General features: G+C 38.2%; 1 protein-coding gene and 1 long non-coding RNA gene across 2 annotated transcripts in view; one reads left to right on the top strand and one right to left on the bottom strand.

The window, feature by feature from the left end:
* The first annotated feature begins 976 nt into the window (after nucleotides 1-976).
* On the top strand, nucleotides 977-20,833 carry LOC128250431 (uncharacterized). Its single transcript, XR_008266451.2, has 2 exons — nucleotides 977-1,228; nucleotides 20,377-20,833. It is a non-coding gene; the product is annotated as an uncharacterized LOC128250431 (long non-coding RNA).
* LOC106875307 (60 kDa neurofilament protein) overlaps nucleotides 8,419-24,452 on the bottom strand; it is a 48,666-nt gene continuing 32,632 nt past the window's right edge. Inside the window, exons 4-11 of the mRNA XM_089339444.1 lie at nucleotides 22,029-22,193; nucleotides 20,848-20,973; nucleotides 17,347-17,567; nucleotides 16,821-16,945; nucleotides 15,513-15,643; nucleotides 14,039-14,158; nucleotides 9,635-9,748; nucleotides 8,419-9,324 (exon numbers count right to left, since the gene is read on the bottom strand). Coding sequence (XP_089195570.1) covers nucleotides 9,289-9,324; nucleotides 9,635-9,748; nucleotides 14,039-14,158; nucleotides 15,513-15,643; nucleotides 16,821-16,945; nucleotides 17,347-17,567; nucleotides 20,848-20,973; nucleotides 22,029-22,193 — 1,038 coding nt within the window. The 3' untranslated portion in view covers nucleotides 8,419-9,288. The remainder of the gene's footprint in view (nucleotides 9,325-9,634; nucleotides 9,749-14,038; nucleotides 14,159-15,512; nucleotides 15,644-16,820; nucleotides 16,946-17,346; nucleotides 17,568-20,847; nucleotides 20,974-22,028; nucleotides 22,194-24,452) is intronic.

Below are 24,452 nucleotides of genomic sequence, written 5' to 3' on the forward strand. Positions count from 1 at the left end.
CTTCTGTAAGGCATGATTTTCAGCAGAAATCCATAGTGTTATGCTTAATTTCATTCGGGTTCAATATGCGAGGGGTTGGAGTAAACTTTAAACCACTTGCTAGAATTTTAGCTTGTCCAGCCTAGAACTGTAAAAGCCTGGCAATCTAGAGTCAATAAAATCTTCGAAGGCCTGTTTTACACCATTGTCGGAATTAAATTTTTTTTGTATCAAAAAGTTCTCCAAATTCTGGTAGAAGTGGTAGTCAAGAGAGAATCTGAGAAAGATATGTACTGATATATACATATGGAAGATCTAGCTGCCAACTTTGCAATTGTGAGCTATACCAACCACCGAACTAGATGGCACTGCATAGTAGGAAAGAACCCAGCTTCTCCATCTTGAATAACGACCCAGTACTGTAACAGCTTGGGTTTTAAGGGAGAACAACTGTTCAATAAACAACCTCAGGGATTTGCAAGATGTAGATGTGGATATGTTCGAGTAGCATCTGTGCAAGTTTTTCAGATCCCAGATGAACCCTGATTGAGGAAGAAGAGCAGTTGCATCCACCTTGCTACTTCACCAGAAACTGTACAGAAAAGAAACCCAGTCACACTAAAAGGCAGTGCTCCATCATGGCCTCGTTACAAGAGGAAGATGCAGGAATCTGGCGCTAAGGACCTATTTACCAATTTGTCAGGTGATACCTGTGAGGGTGCTTGGCTGTTCCATCTGAACCTCACAATCACCCTTCATATATACACATATATATATATATATATATACCCATATATATACATATACAATCATATATACCCAAAACACGAAAGGATGGATACGTTTTAACAACGTAAAGTATATATATATATATATATATATATATATATACACACACACATATATGCTGTGTGTAGCATCGTGTGGGTGTGAGAGAGGGAGGCTAGTTTATATTATATTAAAAAAAATTCAAGGCGGTGCTCCAGCATGGCCGCCGTCTAAATGAATGAAATAAATAAAAAAAAGAAAGGAACATAAAAAAAAACATACATTTCGTACGTATACCTGTGGCTAAAGACAGCTAGCTTTACTGATTGAGTGAGACAAGATACGAATCGATGTCTAGGAGGATATATATAAATGAAGTCTATGAAAACCATTCGACAATCCAGAATCGACCCAACCTCTCTGATTGTATTCGTGAACGGCCGATGAGTTGACAAAGAATACAGTCATTATGTTGGCCAAGGTAAGAAATATGCACACCACCCGTTTTTGGCGTAACCCTAAACCTAAACGCAAAAACGGATGATGTTTCGTATTGTTTACCTTCGCCATTGTGTTTTATGCTTTACTTGTTTCCACGTAGAGATTGCGACCATGCGGAAGCGTCGCCTTTTCATGGGTTTTAGACGAACAAATTGACTCAAGAGTTTTATTTTTTTTTTTGGTTAATGTTTACTGTAACACCCGGCCACCACAATATTGGGTTGTCCGGAAGGTTTGTGCCGATTTTAATGGAAACAAAAAGGTCAATAAATGCCATTACATTTTTAATCAACCAAATATGGACCTCCATCTTTCCTTTAACTTGAAAATACCCTCTTCCCAGAATTGAGGTGGTTTCATGGCAAATAAGTCGAAAATTAAGCTACTATAAATCGGCACGAACTTTCCGGACAGCCCTATAGAACAAAGCAAATGTAATCAATATTTTTAAAAAATGTGTATTAAGCGAATATGAAAACAAAACTTTGCGCCAACGAACCGAAGGCGAGAACTTTCAGACAATTCACAAGATCTGATTTTTACCGTCATAACTTTAGGAAAAAGGATATCTTTTAGTAAAATTTTATATAAATATTCGCAAGGGCCCGTTTTTTGTGTTTTATATTTTAGTATAAAATATTTAAAAATAGATGAATCTTCCCAATTCTTTGCATACTTCATTTATTTTGGATATATTTCCCATTTTCCTAACATTTTCTTTTTACACGTAAGCGTCATTTTCTTGGAGAGAAGCGCCTCGTTTAATGCACATTTTTTTTTTTTGCACTTATCACACACGTTTTGTTCTGTTTTGGTGGCCGGGTGTTGAAGTAAACAATTACCCCCGCCCCCCTGTTTTGTTTTTTTGGATTTTCGTAGTTATTCTAACGGGCGCTTTTTACCGAACAGCTAATTTATGGGAATGTAAACAAATAACATACCAGTTGTCAGGCGGCTGTAGGACACACACGACTGTATATATATATATATATATACCTACTGACTTGGAAGCCTACTATGGATCCTGAGTTCCAGCCTCAGCTATGAACGTGGAACCTAACGGATGACCAACTATAGCACTTACGCCGCGTACCTATTCGTAGCAGTGAACTAAATCTCTCATTTTATATATATATATATGTGTGTGTGTCGTCATCTTCATCATCATCGTTTAACGTCCGCTTTCCATGCTGGCATGGGTTGGACGGTTTGACTGAGGGCTGGCGAGCCAGAAGGCTGCACCAGGCTCCAATCTGATTTGGCAAATAAATGTATGTGTATGTCAGACCACTGGAGTTTAGATGCATATATGTATGTATATGTGTATTTGTGTGTGTGTAGTTTCAGTTTCATTTAGTCTCAGGAAAGGGGCGGTTGTCAACCATATGCACACCATACCCACCTCGCCCCTATCTGCCTCCCCACTGTCACCCCAGCTCCTCCCACCCCTCAACCATTTCTCCCCTGCCTCACTTCAAAATTCCACTTCTCACTAAAACTCTCTACCTCATCCCTTCCTCTTCCCATTCCTCTGCAGCTCTCTTCAATAGGAAGGCAGAGGAGTCTCTACGTGGTAGCTAGATCTACTAGAAATAGCAGCCAAATCTTCCTCAAATCACACCTTACTCTCTTATCTATGTATATATGTATGAGCCAGTCAGAAGCTATGCGGTAAGACCCTATGCTTCTGATAGGACTCTATGGAAGAGGGGCCTAAGGATTCTACCCCCAGGATCCTTTTACGAATAGTGGGTGCAAGAGATGGATAGTAATCATGTAGAGAGACAAGGAAATAGCATTTATCTTATAAAAGGATTTTTTAAATTCAAAATTTTATTCAAAGACACAAAGAAACCCAGAATTTTTTCGTATAACCATCAGGATTCTCAGAACCCATTTCAAGAAACTCTGGCGTAGGTAACCATTTTCTGGGGTTTTGAATGTACCATGCACCTTCTAGAACGCATGGTGAATTTTGGAAATTTATTCTAGGAAAATGATGCCAAGAAATATAGCAATTGTCTTTAGAGTGTATATATTTACAAAATTGATAACTCCTCTACACAACATCGAGATAACAATTTCAAACATCAATATCTATGCCAAATTTCGTATCAATTTTTATGTCATTTTTAGTTTATTTTTATATATTCTATATGCTCCGATGGATGTGTAATGTCAGTGTGCATACTCGACAGAGTGTAAGTGCCTTGAGAGAAAAGTTAGACATAAGAAGCATCAGTTGTGGTGTGCAAGAGAGACGATTGCACTGGCATGGACATGTGGCAAGAATGGATGAGGATAGCTGTGTGAAAAAGTGCCACAACCTAGCAGTTGAGGGAACCTGTGGAAGAGGTAGACCTGGGATGAGGTGGTGAAGCACGATCTTCGAACCTTAGGCCTCACCGAGGCAATGACCAATGACCGTGTTCATTGCACGTAAAAGCACCCACTACACTCTCGGAGTGGTTGGCGATAGGAAGGGCATCCAGCTGTAGAAACTCTGCCAGATCAGATTGGAGCCTGGTGCAGCCTTCTGACTTGCCAGTCCTCAGTCAAATCGTCCAATCCATGCTAGCATGGAAATGGACGTTAAACGATGATGATATATATTATCTACCTCAAGACTGAATTTCTTCAGTCCTTCCTTTATGAAGGATCTTAGTTTCTGTAGCTGTCTTTGCAAAGAACAACTATGTCAAAGAATAGTTATAGCCAGAATTTCAAGTATACATTGTAGTCTGCATCTACCTAAATGCAATAAGGTTGTCATCACCATGGAAACTCACATAGCAAAGAAACATCATTTACAAGTGCTAATACATCACTGTCAGAAATATGAGACACTTTGGCTTTATAATGTGCTGTAATATCCTTTTCTAAATGTTAATAGTGAAAATGGATATCACTTTGGAACACGACAAGACTAAATACTTCAAAACCTATTTGAGACAATCCATTCAAACAACTGCATTGAAGTCTAACTTTCTTCTACAATTTGCTGTGGATTGTTGATTTATTCTGAGTGATTATGCTTCATTAGCAGCCAGCAAAAGAGACATATTTTCATTTATGAGATGCAGTCAGTAATTTTGTAACTGGATGAGAGCTTAGCCAGCCTTGCGTTCTTCCTTTATGGTTTACTGGTAGTCTGTGATTCATGCAGGAACAATCATAAGATGCAATGATATACATCTGCCCTTTTCAGACATTCAGAATTATTCATTTCCTTTGTTTCAGTATATACTGACAACTCTTAGTATAGACAACTGGGTAGAATATCACTTGCTGAAAAGGTCATATAAGATCGAAATATATTTGCTATTTTCACACCTGCTTTTCAAGGTCAGATCCACTCCAAGCTGCATCGTCTATAGTGTTCACAATATAAATTTTAGGTAGCCTTAGAAAGAAACTTTGGCTTCTGATTACTTGGATAAGCTCCGTTGATCAAAGCTATTAAAAATCATTATATCAAGTTTGTGAGACCACTGCGCACGGACTTGTACGTATCGTTTATCTTGTTTCAGTCATTATATTACGGTCATGTTGGAGCACTGCCTGGAAGAATTTTCGTTGTGCGAATGGAACCCAGTACTTTTATCTTAAGTTTGGTACTTATTCTATCGGTCTCCTTTTGCTGAACTTTTATGCAATGGGGACGTAAATACAGCAACACGGCGTGGACAAACACACACGTACACGCGCGTGTGTGTTCAACGAAATTCTTTCAGTTTCCATCTGTCAAACTCACTCACAACGATGAGTGGTCCACCTGAACGGAATAGCCTTCTTGTGAAATTAAAACGCAAGTGGCTGAGCTCTTCACGCACATGCGTACCCCTAACTGTAACAAAGATAGCCCTTTTGAATTACTGGTATGACTCATTTTTGCCAGCGGAGTGGACTGCAGCAACGTGAAATTAAGTGTCCAGCTCAAGGACACAACAGGCTGCCGCTGGGAATCGAAGTCACGACCATACGATTGTGAGCCAAATACTCTAATACCTAAGCTAGGCGCCTTCACCTGACACACACACACGTTGATTTCAAATTTTAAATTTTTACCTTGTATGGGTAATTTCTTTTACACATGCTAGGCCACTGGTAGTATAACTCTGTATAGTTTTTGCTACCCTTTTTATATATATACTCAAGTATTTAATATTAGCATTTCAAAGTTCGTTTCGGCATTTCTTTCATTTTCTGCCGACGGAAACTGCCTCGGTGCAGTGGATTATGGGAAAATTAGTATGTATATATTTGAGAAGACATGTGCTTATCGCTTCCTGTCTTGTAAATATACGTTAATTCCTTGACGGCTGGTTACTGAAGACGATTTGCCTAGTAAATTACTTTATTTACTAGAAAAATCAGAAACCTACAAGTCTAACCGTTAGAAATAAAGTAAAAGTTTTTATTTTCTCTTCTCTTTGAAATGTTTTACTCTGTGGTTTTCGGTCGTTTTTGACTGCCTTCTAGCGTGTAGAAGTTACCTGTTATGGGTAATTTCTTTTATACTTTATATGGAATATGTTATCTATTGACTTTTTTTTTTACATGTTAGGCCACTGGTAGTATAACTCTGTATAGTTTTTGCTACCCTTTTATATATATATATACTCAAGTATTTAATATTAGCATTTCAAAGTTCGTTTCAGCATTCTTTCATTTTCTGCCGGCGGAAACTGCCTCCGCGCAGTGGATTATGGGAAAATTAGAATGTATATTTGAGAAGACATGTGCTTATGGCTTCTTGTCTTGTAAATATACGTTAATTCCTTGACGGCTGGTTACTGAAGCCGATTTGCTTAGTAAATTACTTTATTTACTAATGAAAAATTCGAAACCTATAGGTCTAACCGTTAGAAATAAGGTAAAAGTTTTTATTTTCTCTTCCATTTGAAATGTTTTACTTTCTGGTTTTCGGTCGTTTTTGACTGCCTTCTAGCGTGTAGAAGTTACTTGTTATGGGTAATTTCTCTTGTATTTTATGTATGTATGTGTGTGTCTCTCTCTATATATATATAAATGGACACAAATATGTATGTACACACATACAAGTTAACAGTTGACGTACTTCTGGAGGGTGTAAGTAGGGCATGCACCAACATGTTGCGGTGGGTTAATTTCTTAATAGGATTAGAGAAGGATAGCGTATGATATCTATAAAAGACGATCTTGCATTACTCCAATTCATTCCTAAATACCCGTGTCTTATCTTTTACCAATGTAATGCTTGTAGTCTCACCTTTACCTGTTGATCTTCGTATCTATTTCGATAACGCTTTGTTTTTAGATACGCAAAAAATGAATACTTTTTCTATTCTTTGTGTTAGAGTAATAGAAAAAAATGGTTTCAGGTCTCAATTTTTAGTTGTTAGACTGCGGCCATGCTGGGGCACTGCTTTGAAGAACTTTAATGGACCCCAGTAATTATTAATATTTATTTTATCGATGGGTTTCTTTTACTTTCAGTCTGCAAAATCCACTCACAAATCCTTGGTCACCCTGAGGTTTTAGTAGAATGCATTTGCCCAAGCTTCTGCGCAGTGGGACTGAACCCCGAAACGCAACTATCTTACACTCATTTCAAGCGTTTATCCATAATACATCCAAATTAAATGTAGTAAACAGCCGTTAGAAAGATGTTTGTGTGTATTTTGCATTTTCTAGTTAATTTGAGATCAACATACTTAATAGATTGGGGGTTAAAAAGTTAACCAGAAATAGTGATGAGAAATATTATTAACTAATGATTGATATTGTTTTCTTTATTTAGGCAAGTACGGGAGTGAACCGGACTTGCTTCGGGCTCATTATGACCTTTTCAGCAAAGCATAGAAAATAAATAGCTGAATGACACAGAAGTTAAGTTAGCGTTATCTTTTAATGCTCCTTACCTTAAATTTGTTACATGTCTATACCAGATTTACATAGGAAATAGTTTGTGTTGTCGTTCGCTTCCGGTTGTATACGTTTAACCCTTTACTTGTCCTGTGTATTACATGTGGTTCACACTACATATTTCTCTAGTTTCCATGCAGTATATGTTACACACATTCCAAATTTTGCATGTCCTGTGTGTCATGGGACACACAAAACTTATCTTCCTGACGTTCGTGCATTATGTAGGATACACTTAACCAATTTTTGTCAAACCGTCAGAGTAACTTGAGACTTATGAACAGAAAGTTTTGTGTTACTAAGAGCGTATGAAACAAGGGATAAATAACAGTATGAAGACAAGTGTGAACGACTAGGACAAACGTCAGTTAAACTAGAAACGAGAATTTCCAAAGTTACGAAAACGACATCCACCTATTCATGTTACATTAATATAATAGAAAGAATATATATAAGGAGAAAGAAAAAGATAATAGAGAGGGGGAAGAGCGATTTGAGCAGAGAATTAAAAGTAACCAAAAACCCCCAGGAAAACACATTTGTCAATGTGGCTCTCTTTTAGATTTTAGCCAGGGTTGGTTTAAGTACCCATGATCTTCTATTTTTATTCTTTTTTCGGGGCTTTTGAGACTGATGAGAAGAGTGGAGGAATTTTTTTTCTAAATCCAGAGTCGTGTCTTATTGCTTGCAGCTAAGAGAACTCGGAAAAGTCATTCAATGACCAGAGAGTGATGTCAAAATCGAGTGACTGATTAGGTATACCATACCTATGATAAAAACTGATGGAAGAGTCAAAGCTGGAATGTCTTTGATAAAAGGCTTTCTCTAATGATGGTTTCAAATTTTGGCGCAAGGCCAGCAAGTTTTGAAGCGGGAGTGAGTGAGTCGATTACATCGACCCCAGTGTTCAAAATGCCGGTAACGATTCTGCTAGCTCGCCGCCTTAAGAACTAGAGTAATAATTCTTCGTACAATAGGCACAAGGCCTGATATTTTGGAGGAGGTGGATGTCGAATACATCGACCCCAGTGTTCAACTGGTACTTATTTTATCGACTCCGAAAGGATGCATGGCAAAGTCGACCTCGGCGGAATTTGAATTCAAGATGGACGAAATGCCGTTAAGCAGTTTGCTCGGCGTGCTAATGCCTAAAATAGGTCGTTCGAAATAAAGCTTAACGATAGAAGAGCCAAAAGCCTAAATCAACTTCTGGATCTCTTAACCTCTTGACCTCACATTTTTAAAAACGATGAAGAAATACGATTTTATTGAAAAAAAAAAACATTTTTATTGCCTTTTTTTTTTTGTTTGATTCATACAATTCAGCTAGAGAAATCTAGAAAAGAAAAACACAATACACAACGCATTGTTTTGAAGAGATAAAATGTAATGCATGTTAAACTCCCGGAGAACTTACTCTCATCTTCCAGTTGTTGGTTAGTTTTCATCTTGTTTCTGTTGTTAGGTGTTATTTCATGAAACCTTCCATTTTGTTGGGTGGTCATTGAATTGTCGTTGATTTTTTTTTTTTTTTTTTGTAAAAAAAAATATTTTTCACTTTTCTCACTCAAATGCCTTCGAGTTCATCATCATAAAAGATATGGTGGGGATGGAAAAAATGTTCAGCTCAGTCCCAATGTGCAGGCAACTAGGACCCACACCGACCGAAAATTGGATGCAATATCTATACGAAAGTGGTCTAGATCCCTAGCCTTTTTTTTTTTTTTTTTGAAAGGTGAAATATGTAGAATAATTTAAAAGCAAGATGTAAGCCGAGAATTTCGTGGCTTCGCGATAGAATTAAGTTGAGGAAGTTTGCCTTTCTATGGTGTTTCTTCTCTTCTTTGTTTCATTTCTTTTTCTTTTTCCTTCTTTTCTTATAAAAAAATCAACTCTTGAGGACAATAGTACTAAAATATATATATGTATATATATATATATATATATAAAGATATATACGGGAGGAGGAAAATGCCGCTTTCGACATGATAGATAGAACGGTTTTGATATTCCATTGTTTTACCTGGAACTTTTAAGTGAGGTTCTTTTTTGTTCAGTTTGACAAGAGTCTTTTTCTCTGTTGTCAAGTATTATTTGTTTAAAACAAAATTTCCTTCATAAAAAGCAAATATTTTAACCTGCATACTTGACGTTAAGTACAGCTTTTTCCTGTAAAAAAGAAAAGACGAAACAATAAACAACAATGTATATAAATAAATACACAAATACATATACCAATACGTAAGCCATAAATTAATGAGTTAGTTGTAAATTCATGGGTTGTGAATGCATGTGTTGTAAATTTACCAGTCGTTCACCGACAGGCCGTGAACTCATGTTTGTGTTTGTGAGATTTTTGCAAACCGTGTCAATAATATATGAATCATTAAGTGGGTTTGATATGTTTGGAAGATATGTTTGTATTTGTTAAGCATTGTTTGCCAGATTTTCTACTTCAACGAAGTTCAAATTTTCTTACCCTTGAATTCTCGTCCTTCAAAACGATTCTGGAACTTGTGTTCAAAGGTCCCCAGTCGTTGACGGTAGAAGAGACGATACCTTCTGCATTAGCGCTATATTTTGATCCCCAAACCTAGAATAGAAGATTAATAATGAATAATAATGACTGCTTGAAATTTTAGCACAAAGCCAGAAGTTTTAGAGGAGGGGAGGTTCGTCGATTACTTTATTTAAGCGACCCCGAAAGAATGAAAGAGAAAGTTGACCTCAGCAACTTTCGAACGCAGAACGTAAAGCCAGAAGAAATGCTGCTAAGCATTTTGTCCGACGCTCTAAAGATTCTGCCAGCTCACCACCCTAATAATAATAATCTTTTTTTTTCTACTCTTGGCACATGGCCCGAAATTTTGGGGGAGTGGGACAGTCGATTAGATCGACTCCAGTACGCAAATGTTTCTCAATTTAACGACTCCGAAAGGATGAAAGGCAAAGTCGACCTCGGCGGAATTTGAACTCAGAACGTAAAAACGGACGAAACGCCGCTAAATATTTTGGCCAGCGTGCTAAGGATTCTGCCAGCTCGTCGCGGTAACAATAATAAAAATAATAATTTTATGGCATGCACAGCTCTCTCACTCAACCACCTTGCAAAATACTCATTCAAGGAGGTTAGCAGCTCCCTCTTCATTAACTTGAGAAAATAATCAATGATATCTCTACTGAAGAAAATCTCTGTCTTCAGACCTTTCAAGCTCGTACACTACACTTTTACTGTAATTTTCTGGGATAAGAAATCTATCTTCTCAGTCCGGTTAAAAGAAGGTGACAGATAGCCATCTCGATGGATTCAGCGAATAACCGGATCCCTCCCACAAGTGACAGCTGCTGTTCAACACAACCCCACGTGTCAGCAATGTCCAGGCACTGAATAAATGTATGCAGAATGTGCGCATTTCGGATAGACTCATTTGACGGCACTTCAGCGTCGGTTAAGTTTATCTTGAACCGATAAAGCCTCTCTTTAGCGCTGCCAGATCGAAGGCTTCTGGAAGTTATTAAATTATTTATTTCTTTATTGCCCACAGGGGGCTAAACATAGAGGGGACAAACAAAGACAAAGGGATTAAGTCGATTACATCGGCTCCATCATCATCATCATCATCATCATCGTTTAACGTCCGCTTTCCATGCTAGCATGGGTTGGACGATTTGACTGAGGACTGGTGAAACCGGATGGCAACACCAGGTTCCAGTCTGATTTGGCAGAGTTTCTACAGCTGGATGCCCTTCCTAACGCCAACCACTCAGAGAGTGTAGTGGGTGCTTTTACGTGTCACCCGCACGAAAACGGCCACGCTCGAAATGGTGTCTTTTATGTGCCACCCGCACAAGCCAGTCCAGGGGCACTGGCAACGATCTCGCTCGAAAATCCTACAGGAGCCAGTCAGGCGGTACTGGCAACGGCCACGCTCAAAATGGTGCATCTCATGTGCCACCCGCACAAGAACCAGTCCAGGGGCACTGGCAACGATCTTACTTGGCTTGCCGGGTCTTCTCACGCACAGCCCATTTCCAAAGGTCTCGGTCCGTAGTCATCGCCTCGGTGAGGCCCAATGTACGAAGGTCTTGCCTCACCACCTCAGCCCAGGTCTTCCTGGGCCTACCTCTTCCACGGGTTCCCTCAACTGTTAGGGTGTGGCACTTTTTCACGCAGCTATCCTCCTCCATTCTCACCACATGTCCATACCAGCGCAATCGTCTCTCTTGCACGCCACAACTGATGCTTCTAATGTTCAGCTTTTCTCTCAAGATACTTACACTCTGACGGGTATTCACATTGACATTACACATCCAACGGAGCATACTGGCTTCATTCCTTGCGAGCTTACGTATGTCCTCAGCAGTTACAGCCCATGTTTCACTGCCATGTAGCATGGTTGTTCGTACGCATGCGTCATACAGTCTGCCTTTTACTCTGAGTGAGAGTCCCTTTGTCGCCAGCAGGGGTAAGAGCTCTCTAAACTTTGCCCAGGCTATTCTTATTCTAGCAGCTACACTTTCAGCGCACCCACCCCCACTACTAACTTGGTCGCCCAGATAGCGGAAGCTATCGACTACCTCTAGTTTTTCACCCTGGAATGAGATAGAAGTTGTTTCCTGTTTGTTTGCAGTCTTTATTGCACCTGAACATCTGCCACAAACAAAAACTAACTTGCTAGTTAACCTGCCTTTGATGTTGCTGCACCTCTTATGTGTCCATAGCTTGCACCGGGTACATCTTATAGAGTTACTACCTACTCCTTTTCTACATACTGAGCAGGGCCATCTACCTGAAGGGGTTTGTGTTTTATCTACCTTCCTACTTATTAGGATTTTGGTTTTAGCTAGGTTGACTCTAAGGCCCTTCAATTCTAGACCTTGCTTCCACACCTGAAACTTCTCCTCTAGTTCTGATAGTGACTCCGCAATTAGGGCAAGGTCATCAGCATAGAGGAGCTCCCAGGGGCAACCTGTCTTGAACTCCTCTGTGATTGCCTGGAGGACTATGGTAAATAATAGGGGGCTGAGGACGGAACCTTGGTGGACCCCTACCTCTACCCGGAATTCATTGCTGTACTCATTTCCAACCCTCACCTTACTGGCCGCATCTCTGTACATGGCTCGCACAGCTCTCACTAGCCATTCTTCTATCCCAAGTTTCCTCATTGACCACCAGATAAGGGATCGGGGGACCCTGTCAAAGGCTTTCTCCATGTCAACGAAAGCCAGGTACAGAGGTTTATCCTTGGCTAGGTATTTCTCTTGCAACTGTCTCACTAGAAATAAGGCATCAGTAGTGCTTTTACCTGGCACGAACCCAAACTGCATCTCATCTAAATTGATTCGCTCCCTAATTAGTTGGGCTATGACCCTCTCTGTAACTTTCATAACCTGATCTAACAGCTTGATGCCTCTGTAATTATTTGTATCTAAAGCGTCCCCTTTACCTTTGTAGCAGTTGACTATGATGCTGCTACACCAGTCATAGGGTATGACTCCTTCGTGTATCACCTGGTTCGTAATACGGGTGACTAGGCTATAGCCAACACTGCCAGATATTTTGAGCATCTCTGCAGTGATTCCTGATGGGCCGGGGGCTTTCCCGGTCTTCATACTCTTAATTGCTTTATCTACCCTGGTACTATCAACTCGGATAGCTGGTCCCTCTATTGGGTCGACATAAGGCAGGCTCTCTTTCTCCCATTCATTCTCTTTATTAAGCAATCTATCGTAGTGGCATCTCCAGACCTCTTTCTTTGCATCCTCATTTAATGCAAGCGTACCATCATCCATGCGAACACATTTCTCTCCTACAACATCACTATTCTCTCTCCTACACTGTCTTGCAACCCGAAATACCTCGAGTCTTTGGTCCTCACGGCGCAGAACATTGGCAAATCTTTCTTTCCTTATCTGCTTCTCTTTCCTTAGAAAGGATAAAAGGCAAAGTCGACCTCGGCGGAATTTGAACTCAAAACGAAATACCGCTAAGCATTTCGGCCGGCGTGTTAATGTTTCTACCAGCTCGCCGCCTTTAAATCTATTAAATTATTGAAGTTATTAAATTATTATGAGCACGTAAAACAGGGAGATTCAAAACCATGATGTATATATTTATTCTTTTCATTTTTTTCGGGATCGATAAAATAAGTACCAGTTAAGTACTGGAGTCGATGTATCGACTTATCCCCGAAAATGCTGGCCTCGTGCCAAAATTTGAAACCAACAAATTATATTCTCCGTTGTGATATTGTTAAAAGGCTGATATTTTCTAATTCATATTCAATCCAACCTTTGTCATGATACAATGACGCATTATAAATTATTTCATTTATGAACACATATCTACATGTACATACATACACTTGCAAATATATGTGTATGCAGTGACCACCTATTTGGGACACGTTTGTTCTTTTCTCTCCTTATATTTTTCTTTATCGTCTATCGTTATTAGTGAAGAGCATATGCTCGAAACGTAAAAACTTATTCTACTTTTTCCTGTGAGTAAACTAATACACTGTGTTTGTTTCTTTTCCCTCTACTTCGTGTCATTTATAACTTTTGCACCACACATACACACACACTTATGTGTATATGTCTGCGCTTGTGTATGTATATATTTATTGTCGAAAATCGGAATCGCGTCGCTCTGTGCGTAAACAGTCAGCTCTTCGATAGAGAGCAATAAAATAGGCACCAGATTGAAAATATGATCAGCTGAAAACCTTTGACGGTAGTAGATTCCCCAGGTCGGAGACAGTTCAATAACAGATCCAGTAAAAGATGGTAAGCACACACACACACACACAAATATGTATGTATATATACACACATATATATACACGCACGCACGCACACACACATTATCAACATATCTTACCTTAATCTGTTTATTTGGCGAGAAGAGGAAGTCTTCTTTAAATTGGTGGACGAGTGCTTTTTTCGTGTCCTCAAAGGTACGTTCGAGTGACCATCCCTTGAGATTGATTGGCTCCTGTATCTGAACAAATAAAAAAAAATGGTATTGACACTTTAATAAGGTCATTCAGATATGGACACACACACTTAAACATACTCACTCATGCGTATACTAACTTAAATAGACTTGCGAATATATATGCAAAAACTTTTTACACACAACAAATTGAGAACAGTGGTTGTTGTTTAACTCCAGGTTAGTTTCGATCTACATCGCTGCTCCATCTGTGGTCATTTTAATTTTCTGACAGCATAAATATCATAATGGATGGGTAAATAAGCATCCTTAAAGTGAAACAACTGTCAAAGGTATCAACAAATAAAGTAGAGGGAACAGAACATCACCTTTCAAGTAACTTACAAGGAAATACAATTTAATAATATCAAATTGAATTATAATAATGGAAAATATTATTGTTAACTATATTATAAAAATATTAATATATTAATATATATATAACTGTGTGTGTGTGCATTATGGAATCTCCCTTCGAAGACGACGTATGAGTGTTCAGTGTTTGCTGAATAATCTACACAAAGGATTTTATTACGTTGATCAATGTATGCGCTCTTAGTTAGCTCATTGCCTCCATCAGATCGACGTTACCCGAACAGGCGAACAGTGTACCACATGTCATGTGTTAAAGTGAACACGGCAGCGTGACGTGAAGTGTTTTGCCCAATAACACAACGTACCACTCGTTCGGGAATTGAAACCACATTCTCGCGCTCGTAAGTGCACCACTTATAACCAGTAGGTCACGTTCCCTCTCTCACACACACACACACACACAGAAATAGAGAGCTATACTAGAATGACTTCCATTAATTTGCTGACCAACCACATTGCAATTACTAAATACCTGTAAACATAGTCCTTCAAGCATTCATCGGGAATTGTGTCAGAAACAATGATTCGTAATTTCAGAAGACAGTTGCATAAGTATGCACGAAGGCCACGATGACTTTCCTCAAAAAAAAAAGCCTAAAGTACTTCGTTGTTATGTATGAAGCGGGTAAATGGGATACATGGAAGTTAAACAAACCTACTTTTCACGCACACAGATACGCACGGACACGTACGCACACACACTTATGTATTCATACACAAGATCATGGAAACATCACTTTTATTAGACTAATACATACACACACATATAGATAATCACTTATCCTTGTCGTTTGAAAAAAAATGTAAAAGGGACACTTTATAACTTCAATGTTATATGAGTGAGAAAAAAGATGGGATAGTCACGGTTGAAACACACTTTAGTATTGCTCTTCTCGGTTATTACTAAGCCGAAATCTGATAACCACACCAACGAAATAACCACCCTGTTCCCTCCAAAAAATAAACAAGATAAATTGTATCTTACTCTTCCTAATTTAGCACTGCTGATTTCTTCCAGTTCAATATATTGGCCAGTGGCGTCTACCTCCATTATGGACACACTTCCTGCTGACGTACGGTGTATGGTGATACGGCCTTGTGATGCGGGACATATACCTGCAAACAAACAAGCAAACATAAATAATAAATATCATCTGACATAAAATATTGGTTTCAAGGTTTTGCATTAGGTCAGCAAGTTCAGCGGGATGAGGTAAGTCGATTACATCCACCTCAGTGCTTAACTAGTATTTATTTTATCGACCCTGAAAGAATGAAAGACGAAGTCGACCCTGGTGGCATTTGAACTCAGAACGTAAAATCAGAAGAAATGCCGCTCAGCATTTTCCCCGGCGCGGTAACGATTCTACCAGTTCACCGCCTAAATCTATATCTATAAAACTCAAAATTTCTGTGTGTGCGTTTGTATGTGTATGCGTTTTCACATTTTCATCCGATTTTGATGAAATTTTTATTATTAAATGGCAAATTTACCCAAGCAGGTCACTGCCGCATTACCGATACCCACTTCTCGGAGAAAAATCGATAAAATTGAAGGGACCTTCCCGCCCACTTTTTGCAAAAAAGGTAAAAGTTGCACGAGAGAAAAGTTTTTACAGCATCGTCTGATTTTTATAATTTTGGTGTCAAAAGGACCGTCATGTTACGACATTTCAGACAAATGTTTTGGCATTGCCTTGGGGGCCTCTGATTCTCAAGAAAATTGCGGAAAACTTTGGGGGAAAAAATCGATTTTTCGCATTTTTGTAAAGTTACGCTGTTGAAAACTTTTTACTGGAAAGTCCGATTTCGTTAGTTTTTACGGCTAAAAAGCCACCATGCTCAGAACGTAAAAAAAGAGCGAAATGCCGCTAAGCATTTTGTCATGCGTGCTAACGATTCTGCCAGTTCGCCACCTTACAAGCATGACTAATGACAATGTATTACATGACTAAGACATTCAACGCTTAATCCCTGATTGCCTCACAATCGCGCGCGTACACATACACATTTACATTCACACGTACACACAGAAACTCAAAATGAGGAGCAGTAAATAATCCAACATTAGAGTGAACAAGGAAACCACTAGTGGTCGTGTGATCTGCTAGAAATAGCTGTGAATCTTCTTCAAAAGATCTTACCATCTTGTAAATGGAACCCTACATAGGATGACCTTTGTATGAATAAAAGACCAGATAGTCACTAAAGCACTTATGATCAGAAAACTGCCCAACGGAGACTTATCTACAATAACAACAACAATCAGAATTTTTTTAAAAAGGTAGCTTACTGGAATCATCTGCACTTGATATAGCCTGATAACTGGAACCAGATCTTTGGAAAGCAGAGGCAAGAATATCTTCTGACTCTGTACGGAAACCTCCCAGTGTCTGGACCAAGCTTCCAAGACTTATCCTGTGAAAAGAAAGAAGAAAAAAGATATGAACGAGCATTCGCAATTAAGTAAACCGTAAGCTTTTATTAAACTGATACGAGAGCCAACGGACGCGTCTCTACTAGGTCATACGACCTGCTAGACATAGCAGAAAAGCCTTCATTAAGTTAAATCTTGCTGTCTTAGAAAAATGGAAATCACACATTGAAAAAGTTTATGATATCTTTAAAAGAACAGAATGGTCACAGCTGCTACGCCTTTAATGGCGATTTTAATGAATCCTGCTCAGAACTTTCCGGCAGTTTCTGATAATGACGGGGGAAATATAGAATATATAATCTGTCCTTGCCTATTTACAGGTAGATAAATAACGATAAAAAAAAAACACGAAATAAATTGCTTGCAGATATAAAGTACGTACCTGCTTTCTTCTCCTTCCAACAGTTTGCGATAAGCAGCAATCTCAAGTTCCAGAGACAGTTTGGCATCCATGAGTTCCTGGAGTTCTTTGATCACACCTTCTAACTCAGCGTTGAGCCTGTCAACGTCGGCCTTGTGAGAAAGTTTCTCGTTGTCGTAGTCACTGGTCATCATTTCCAGTTCAGCGGTCACTGCTCTGAGCTGGTTCGATAGCTGAGAAATCTGGGGGAAAAGAAAAGAAGATATTACTACATTTGATGGCCCTTAAGCATTTGAACTCAGAACGTAAAGACAGACGAAATACCGATAAGCACTTCGCCCGGCGTGCTAACATTTTTTTTATTTCTTCATTGCCCACAAGGGGCTAAACATAGAAGGGACAAACAAGGACGGACAAAGGGATTAAGTCGATTACATCGACTCCAGTGCGTAACTGGTACTTAATTTATCAACCCCGAAAGGATGAAAGGCTAAGTCGACCTCGGCGGAATTTGAACTCAGAACGTAACGGCAGACGAAATTCCGCCGGCGTGCTAACGTTTCTGCCAGCTTGTTGCCTTAACTAATAGGACAACATCGAAAAGATACTTCTTCCGCGAATCACTGGAATATATATAAGCGGTACTTTACTCCAAGATTCTTGGGTTAACAAAACGAAACAAATAAGACTCTGGATGGAACGCTTATTTAGCGATGAACAATTCTTTTAAAGGATTCCACCCCAGTCGCCTTCGAAAATGACTTTTTATCAGTCAAAGATATAACCCAGGTCTGATGGTTTACAATTAAGATTGATATACGAGATGGTAAATTCTCTACAGAGAATGGAATTTAAATTTATCGGACATGAAGAAAACAAAAATGACACTGCGGAATACGAGTCGACTAGAGAGTCTCAATACGGTTTCTCGATCTGCTAGAAACAACAAACGAGTTTGTTTTCACTCAAACTTGCTTGTAAGAAAGGGCACATTGAACGCCGTACTCTTTGGTACACTAGTCTGGGGGGGGGGAATGTCCGGATGGTCTCTGACAGAACGGCTTTAACAGGGTAAGCCTGAGTAGGCAGGAAGCTAAATAATTAGGACGACGATATCATCACCACCACCAACAACAACAACAGCAACACAGAGTGCACTTCATTCAATAACTTATTCGCTTCACTCGGCTATTTTGAACTTTACAGGAAATTAAAAGTAACATGAATTATAGTATTTGTATAGAAAGCTTGTGATTTAAAGGATATCTTACGAAGGATTGCACAAAAGAGAATTAAATACAAAATGCTTTGAAGATACACATCTAGCAACCGATAAAAGCTAATAAATATTGTTGTTATTGCTTAGGTTTGTGGTTGGGTTTCATTAAGCAGACATATATCAGAGTCATTTCGGTCATGTATATGCCATTCACAGTCTTTCTGTTATAGGCAATGTTATGTAGGAATACGTTATGACGACGAATCAGAAAAGTCGACCTCGGCGGAATTTGAACTCAGAACGTAGCGGCAGACGAAATACCGCTAAGCATTTCGCTCGCCGTCTTCGGTTCTCAGTCTGTGATCTATAAAGCCTTGGGGTGGGATGCACAAAAGTGGTGCCGAGAATCCACGAGTTAAATTCAAAATTTCATGATGCTGCAGTGTAAAATGTATAATTGCTCACGATAAGGGTGATAAACTTTCAAAATTTCAAAGTAATTACAAAATCTGAACGAATAATTTACTTATCGTTTAGATGCTTTTTTTGAAAATACGATTTAAGCTTAAATCTATCTACAATTGAACCTAAAATTCGGAACATAATATCAACAAAGTAGCATCGATTACCTCATTAAACAAGTGGTTTGGGTTAATGCGGCTACTTGTTTAGTTGTATATTTAACAACAAACTGGATTACGTATTCAGTTCAACTGAGACTAAAAATTGACAAAAAGAGTTTGTCGTTTGTTACAAAAATCGACTTATTGATTAAATTTTTCATTAGAAGAAGCCCGTGGGAAAATTCATTTAAATAAAAAGAAACCTTTACTAGTTAAAAGATTGAGAGCCACTGCGATATACCATCTGCTGAGAACTACCTCAAACCGATCGCTGTGGCGAGCACTTGTAAAGGAAGTCAATAAAGGGTCGTTCATCGACCTGATGGCGCAAGGAGGAAGAGGTGGGGTGGAAGTATATGCTGTAAATCGATAGGTCCCTTCTCCCATCTCGAATCGTCAATAATTCTAAATAGGTGTACGTATAGTTGGATCGTTAAGGAGTTCGTTAATAAGGCGGTGAGCTGGCAGAAACGTTAACACGCCGGGCGAAATGCTTAGCGGTATTTCGCTTGTCTTTACGTTCTGAGTTCAAATTCTGCCGAGATCGACTTTGTTTTTCATCCATTCGGGGCCGATAAATTAAGTACTTGTTGCGTACTGGGGTCGATCTAATCGACTGGCCCCCACCCCCAAAATTTCGGGCCTTGTACCTAGAGTAGAAAAGAATATTTTTACTTAATCAAAAGTATGTCTTTACTGGAGCTTAGCCGTTTCGTATCTCATCATAGATCAGAGATAAAGAGTAAACTAAGAATAGATAGATGTATAGAATAAACATTTATAATTTCTCATTTACGCATGAATCCTTTGTGCTAATGTACCGAACTTGTTATGAAGACATATTCGTCGTAAAGGAGAAGTTTCTCTATGACGAAATACAACAGTGATTAGTATATTCACGTTCGTATGTGCCGCATCTTATGTACAAGAACATTGTTTTCAAGACGGGAGATTATGGTATAAGGGTGATTTGGTGGCCGCTATATTTAGCAGATCGAGTGACTTCTTCGAACAAACTGGTTGTCGTAGTTTAGTTCTGTTGGTGTTGTTTAGTTCAAGTCAGCTCTGTTGAAGCAAACTTATGATCAAAAGCATTCCAGCCGTGATCATCCCACTTTTTATTCAGGCTTAATTCTTCCAAATCGATATTAATCAATATTCAGGGTGGTGTAAAAGTAGGTTTACAATCATATTTATTTTATTTTTCAGGTAACGAGAGAAAGTGGATCTTAAAGAATTACAGGGAATTTTAAAATGCAGAAACGGTGGGCAAGAAAGGAACAGAAACTTTCCATAGTGACGCGACCCGTAGTGACGACAAGCGATTTACAAGACAAAAGGCAAATTAGAGGAGAGAGGTTCATTGAAGAAAATACCGAAATCCGGAAATCCATGAACTATTACCTCTGAGCAAATGAAGATAGCATTGACGTTTATAAATAGCTCTACGAAGTGTGTATGTAGGGAAAAGGGGAGAGAAAGAGGGAGAGAGAGATATACACAGATAGACTGCCAAGATAATACACAGATAAGACAAGACAGATCGGAGTGAATATGCAGTGTGCACATGACTTTCAAAGGTCATGGGCACATTCCCTTTTCCTCCGAAAATTTATTGAAATAAACATTAAAAAATGATAATAAAGACAAATAGATAAAAAGTCAACGGCAGTTCCTTACCTGAGTATCACATTCGCGCAATTTATTCTCAAGATCAGACTTCTGTGCTCGAAGTCGTCTGTTTTCTTCAGTCATTTGTATGGTTTCAGCATTTCCTTTCGTGGCACCAAGACGCATTTCACACAGCTGTTAGACAATAGAAGAGAACGTTTATTACAATGAGCAAATGTAGTGGTAGATGGTGTTGTTAGGTTTAATTGTGAAATTAAATTGGGCTACTGAATAACACAAGAATTACTTGGATATGTTTGCACATATGGAATGTCTCTAGATATCTGATGGTCTAATGTGGCTTGTCTGCTGGAATTTCACTTTTATTATATGGTATTGTGAGTCTACTTGGACAACTGGTATATGGAAGTACGGTATAACTTGCTGTTGTTTGACAATATTATCAGTCCTAATAGAGCAGACCCAATATGAAAGAAATTTTAGTTATGGCTAACTTAAGTAATTTATTCTGTAAACGGATTTGAAATATGAATATTCCATACCTTTAGGAAATCCAAGAAATCGAACCAGACAACATTAATTTCGTGCACGAAAACTTAAAAATAAGTTTTTTACGTTCCACGTATAGTGGTGATGTTTGGAAAAAGTGAAATCATGCGCGGAAACCATGCATACATTGCACCACAGAACACACGAAAATTTTCTCTACCACAGTTCTTTCATCTTGCACGCACAGGATCTCAAAGACGTACAAACATTTTAAACCCATTAACTATTATTGTTAATAATTACGCTAGTCTACTATTTACCATTATTCAGTCTTAATTTATTATTTTCTTTTTATTATACCATACATCTTATTATTTCTGTCATCCCCTTATATGTTCAAATTATCCCCCATTACTAAAACTTTTCCTAAGTCTTACCTATAACTATATTTTCTGTATAATTATCCATCAAGCAGATGGATTAGATTCAGTCCATAGTTCTTATCCAGGTACTAACTACAGTTCCGTTATTGGAATGCATATGTTTATCCACTTATTCCATTTATGGTGTCTCTTGACCCTGCATTCACATTTCGCTGTCTTTTTACACTAATTCTCAATGTATATCTAATAGCTATTTTTACAGTTAGTGCTGATGTCACCACTCCATTTTTTTCCCGTTTAATGTCTCGCCTTAGAAAACTTGCTTTTTAATAGATAAGTTTAACGAAATCACCATACCTGGGACTCGTATCTAGCTTCCAGGCTAGAAGACAAAGCTTCCAATTGGCTTTCGTATTCTTGACGGATTTCTTTAAGACAAGATCCCAGTTCAGATGTCCAGTATTCACGCATGTCAGGGACGGAATTATCCTTTGCCAATAAGGCCTTGTATTCTTTGATTTCCTGTAAGAAAACAAACATGTAAAATATAAGACACAATAACAGAGGTACATAATACACGTCATGACAAGTATATTCAAAATGAAGTACGTGGTAGTATGTATGTATGGGCGTATATATATATATACATATATATATATATATATATATATACACACGCATACATACATGTATATATATATATATATATATATATATATACACACGCATACATACATGTATTTTTATATATATTTTAGATACCTAATTTATATATGCATATGTATACGTGTATGCACACAGCGCGACTACACACATTTATTTCGGAGTTTCAGTGTTGTACTTGTCAAACAAGTGATGTGATCTGAGACAGTCTGTAACTGAATATATATATATATTTATATACGCATACATATATTGTCGGTCGCCTGAGACAACAAGCTAGGTATCTGTAACCAGCCTACAAGTCTATGTTGTATGTGTATAAGTGTGCATATATGTTTGTCTGTGTGTGTATATATATATATATATATATATATATATATATATATATATGTGTGTGTGTGCTTTATGTGTATAGATACGTACATAAATAAGTATAAATGCATGCACATGTGTCGATGTATATGTGTAAGTTCATGTATTCGTATATGTGGCCAGAAAACGATATATAATTAACTGTGTAATTACATTTGTCGCACATATTGATAGCTGCTTTTAAGTTTGTATTAATTGCAATTTTCCATACATTTGTCCAACCTGCCACGCTTTTTCACTCTCCAATCTTTGTACACTTTAAAATATATTTAATCTATTATAGCAGAAAATCTAGTTTGTAAGGCATAAACCACAGGACAGAAAAGCTCGAATATACTTTACATTTTCTATATAGTGAAGAGAAATAGCTGGGTTTAAAAAAAAAAAATATTAAAAATAAATGAAAGGAAAGAGAAAAATAGGCGAGAAATAATGATATTAGCAGACACAACCTTGTTAACAAGCAGAAAGAAAAAAATTAATGTCAAATGATGTAAAACCGGTGACCATGAGGTCAAAATAATCGACATGGACACAGAAAACACATGTGGCTCTAAATTCAATAGGAAAAAGAGAAATAAAATAATATGTAGGAATAAAAAAGGGGAAAAAAAACCCCTATACTTATAAGAATTGGCTATTAAAAGACTGAAGCAGTTACAATATTAACATGCGAGGCTCTGCTACGTGTAAGTTATAAAGCCTTGAATTTCATTGTTATGTGTCTGCCTCGAAATATACTGTATGGTACTAGCATAGCTATCGATCGTTTCGTTTGTACAATGTATCTTCAGTACTGACTGTGTTCAACCTGTGACTGAGTAGACTATTCAACAGAAACGACACGTTTTATATTGAAGAAGGGAGCTGAATGGTTCATTTGTTTCATTTGGCACCTTCTAGATGGCTTCCACTTCTGCTGCCTGTTATTCTATCTTCGTTTCTACTTTATCCTTCATTTTCCTTCTTTAGACGAATTTCTTCCATAATAAATCGGATTACTCTCAAACAAGCTCGAGTGATATTGCGCGCTTCCTTGAAAGATGGAAATCTCTCAATTGTACGACAAAAATACTTGGCAATATTATTTGAACACCTAAAATATTAAAACGGAATAAAGGCCTCCAGATCTCTTCCGTTACAAACTGGATCATTCTCAGACAAGCTAGAGTGATTTTGCAAGCATCCTTGAAAGCTAGAAGTCTCTTAATTATACGATAAGACAAATTATTTGTCAATAGTACTTATTTTTTTAATTATTAAGGCCGGTTCCAACCCGGGCCGCAACCACAAAGTCTACCCGTTACACTTCTTGGTCCATCATCAGAGCCTTGGGGTCCTGGATACATTCCAGACCAGTGTCTGCGATCAAGTCGTCAATGTAAGTGTGACGACATTTTCCTTTACTTACATCGTCATGCAGTTGGTTCCACAGGACTAATTTGGATGCTTCCAGTTCAGGGTTGCGGACGCAGTGACCAGATAGTCGCAGCCTTCTTTGATCTTTTCGCTAACTTTCGGCAGGTCACCATAAAGGCATTCATTTGTCATATGTTGCTGCCATTTCACATTTAGGGCTATTCGTAGCATCCTTGTGTAGCAGCTATCTAGCCCATTCGATAATTTCTTTGTCAGTGTCCATGTTCCACTGCCATATAATAATTGGAACTCCTAAACTATTAAAACTAGATAAAGACTTCCTATTACTGATAATACGTAATATTGTAATACGACTACAATAATGAA

This window comes from Octopus bimaculoides, chromosome 21 (genome assembly GCF_046866305.1).
Source record: "Octopus bimaculoides isolate indiv1 chromosome 21, ASM4686630v1, whole genome shotgun sequence".
Lineage (NCBI taxonomy): Eukaryota > Metazoa > Mollusca > Cephalopoda > Octopoda > Octopodidae > Octopus > Octopus bimaculoides.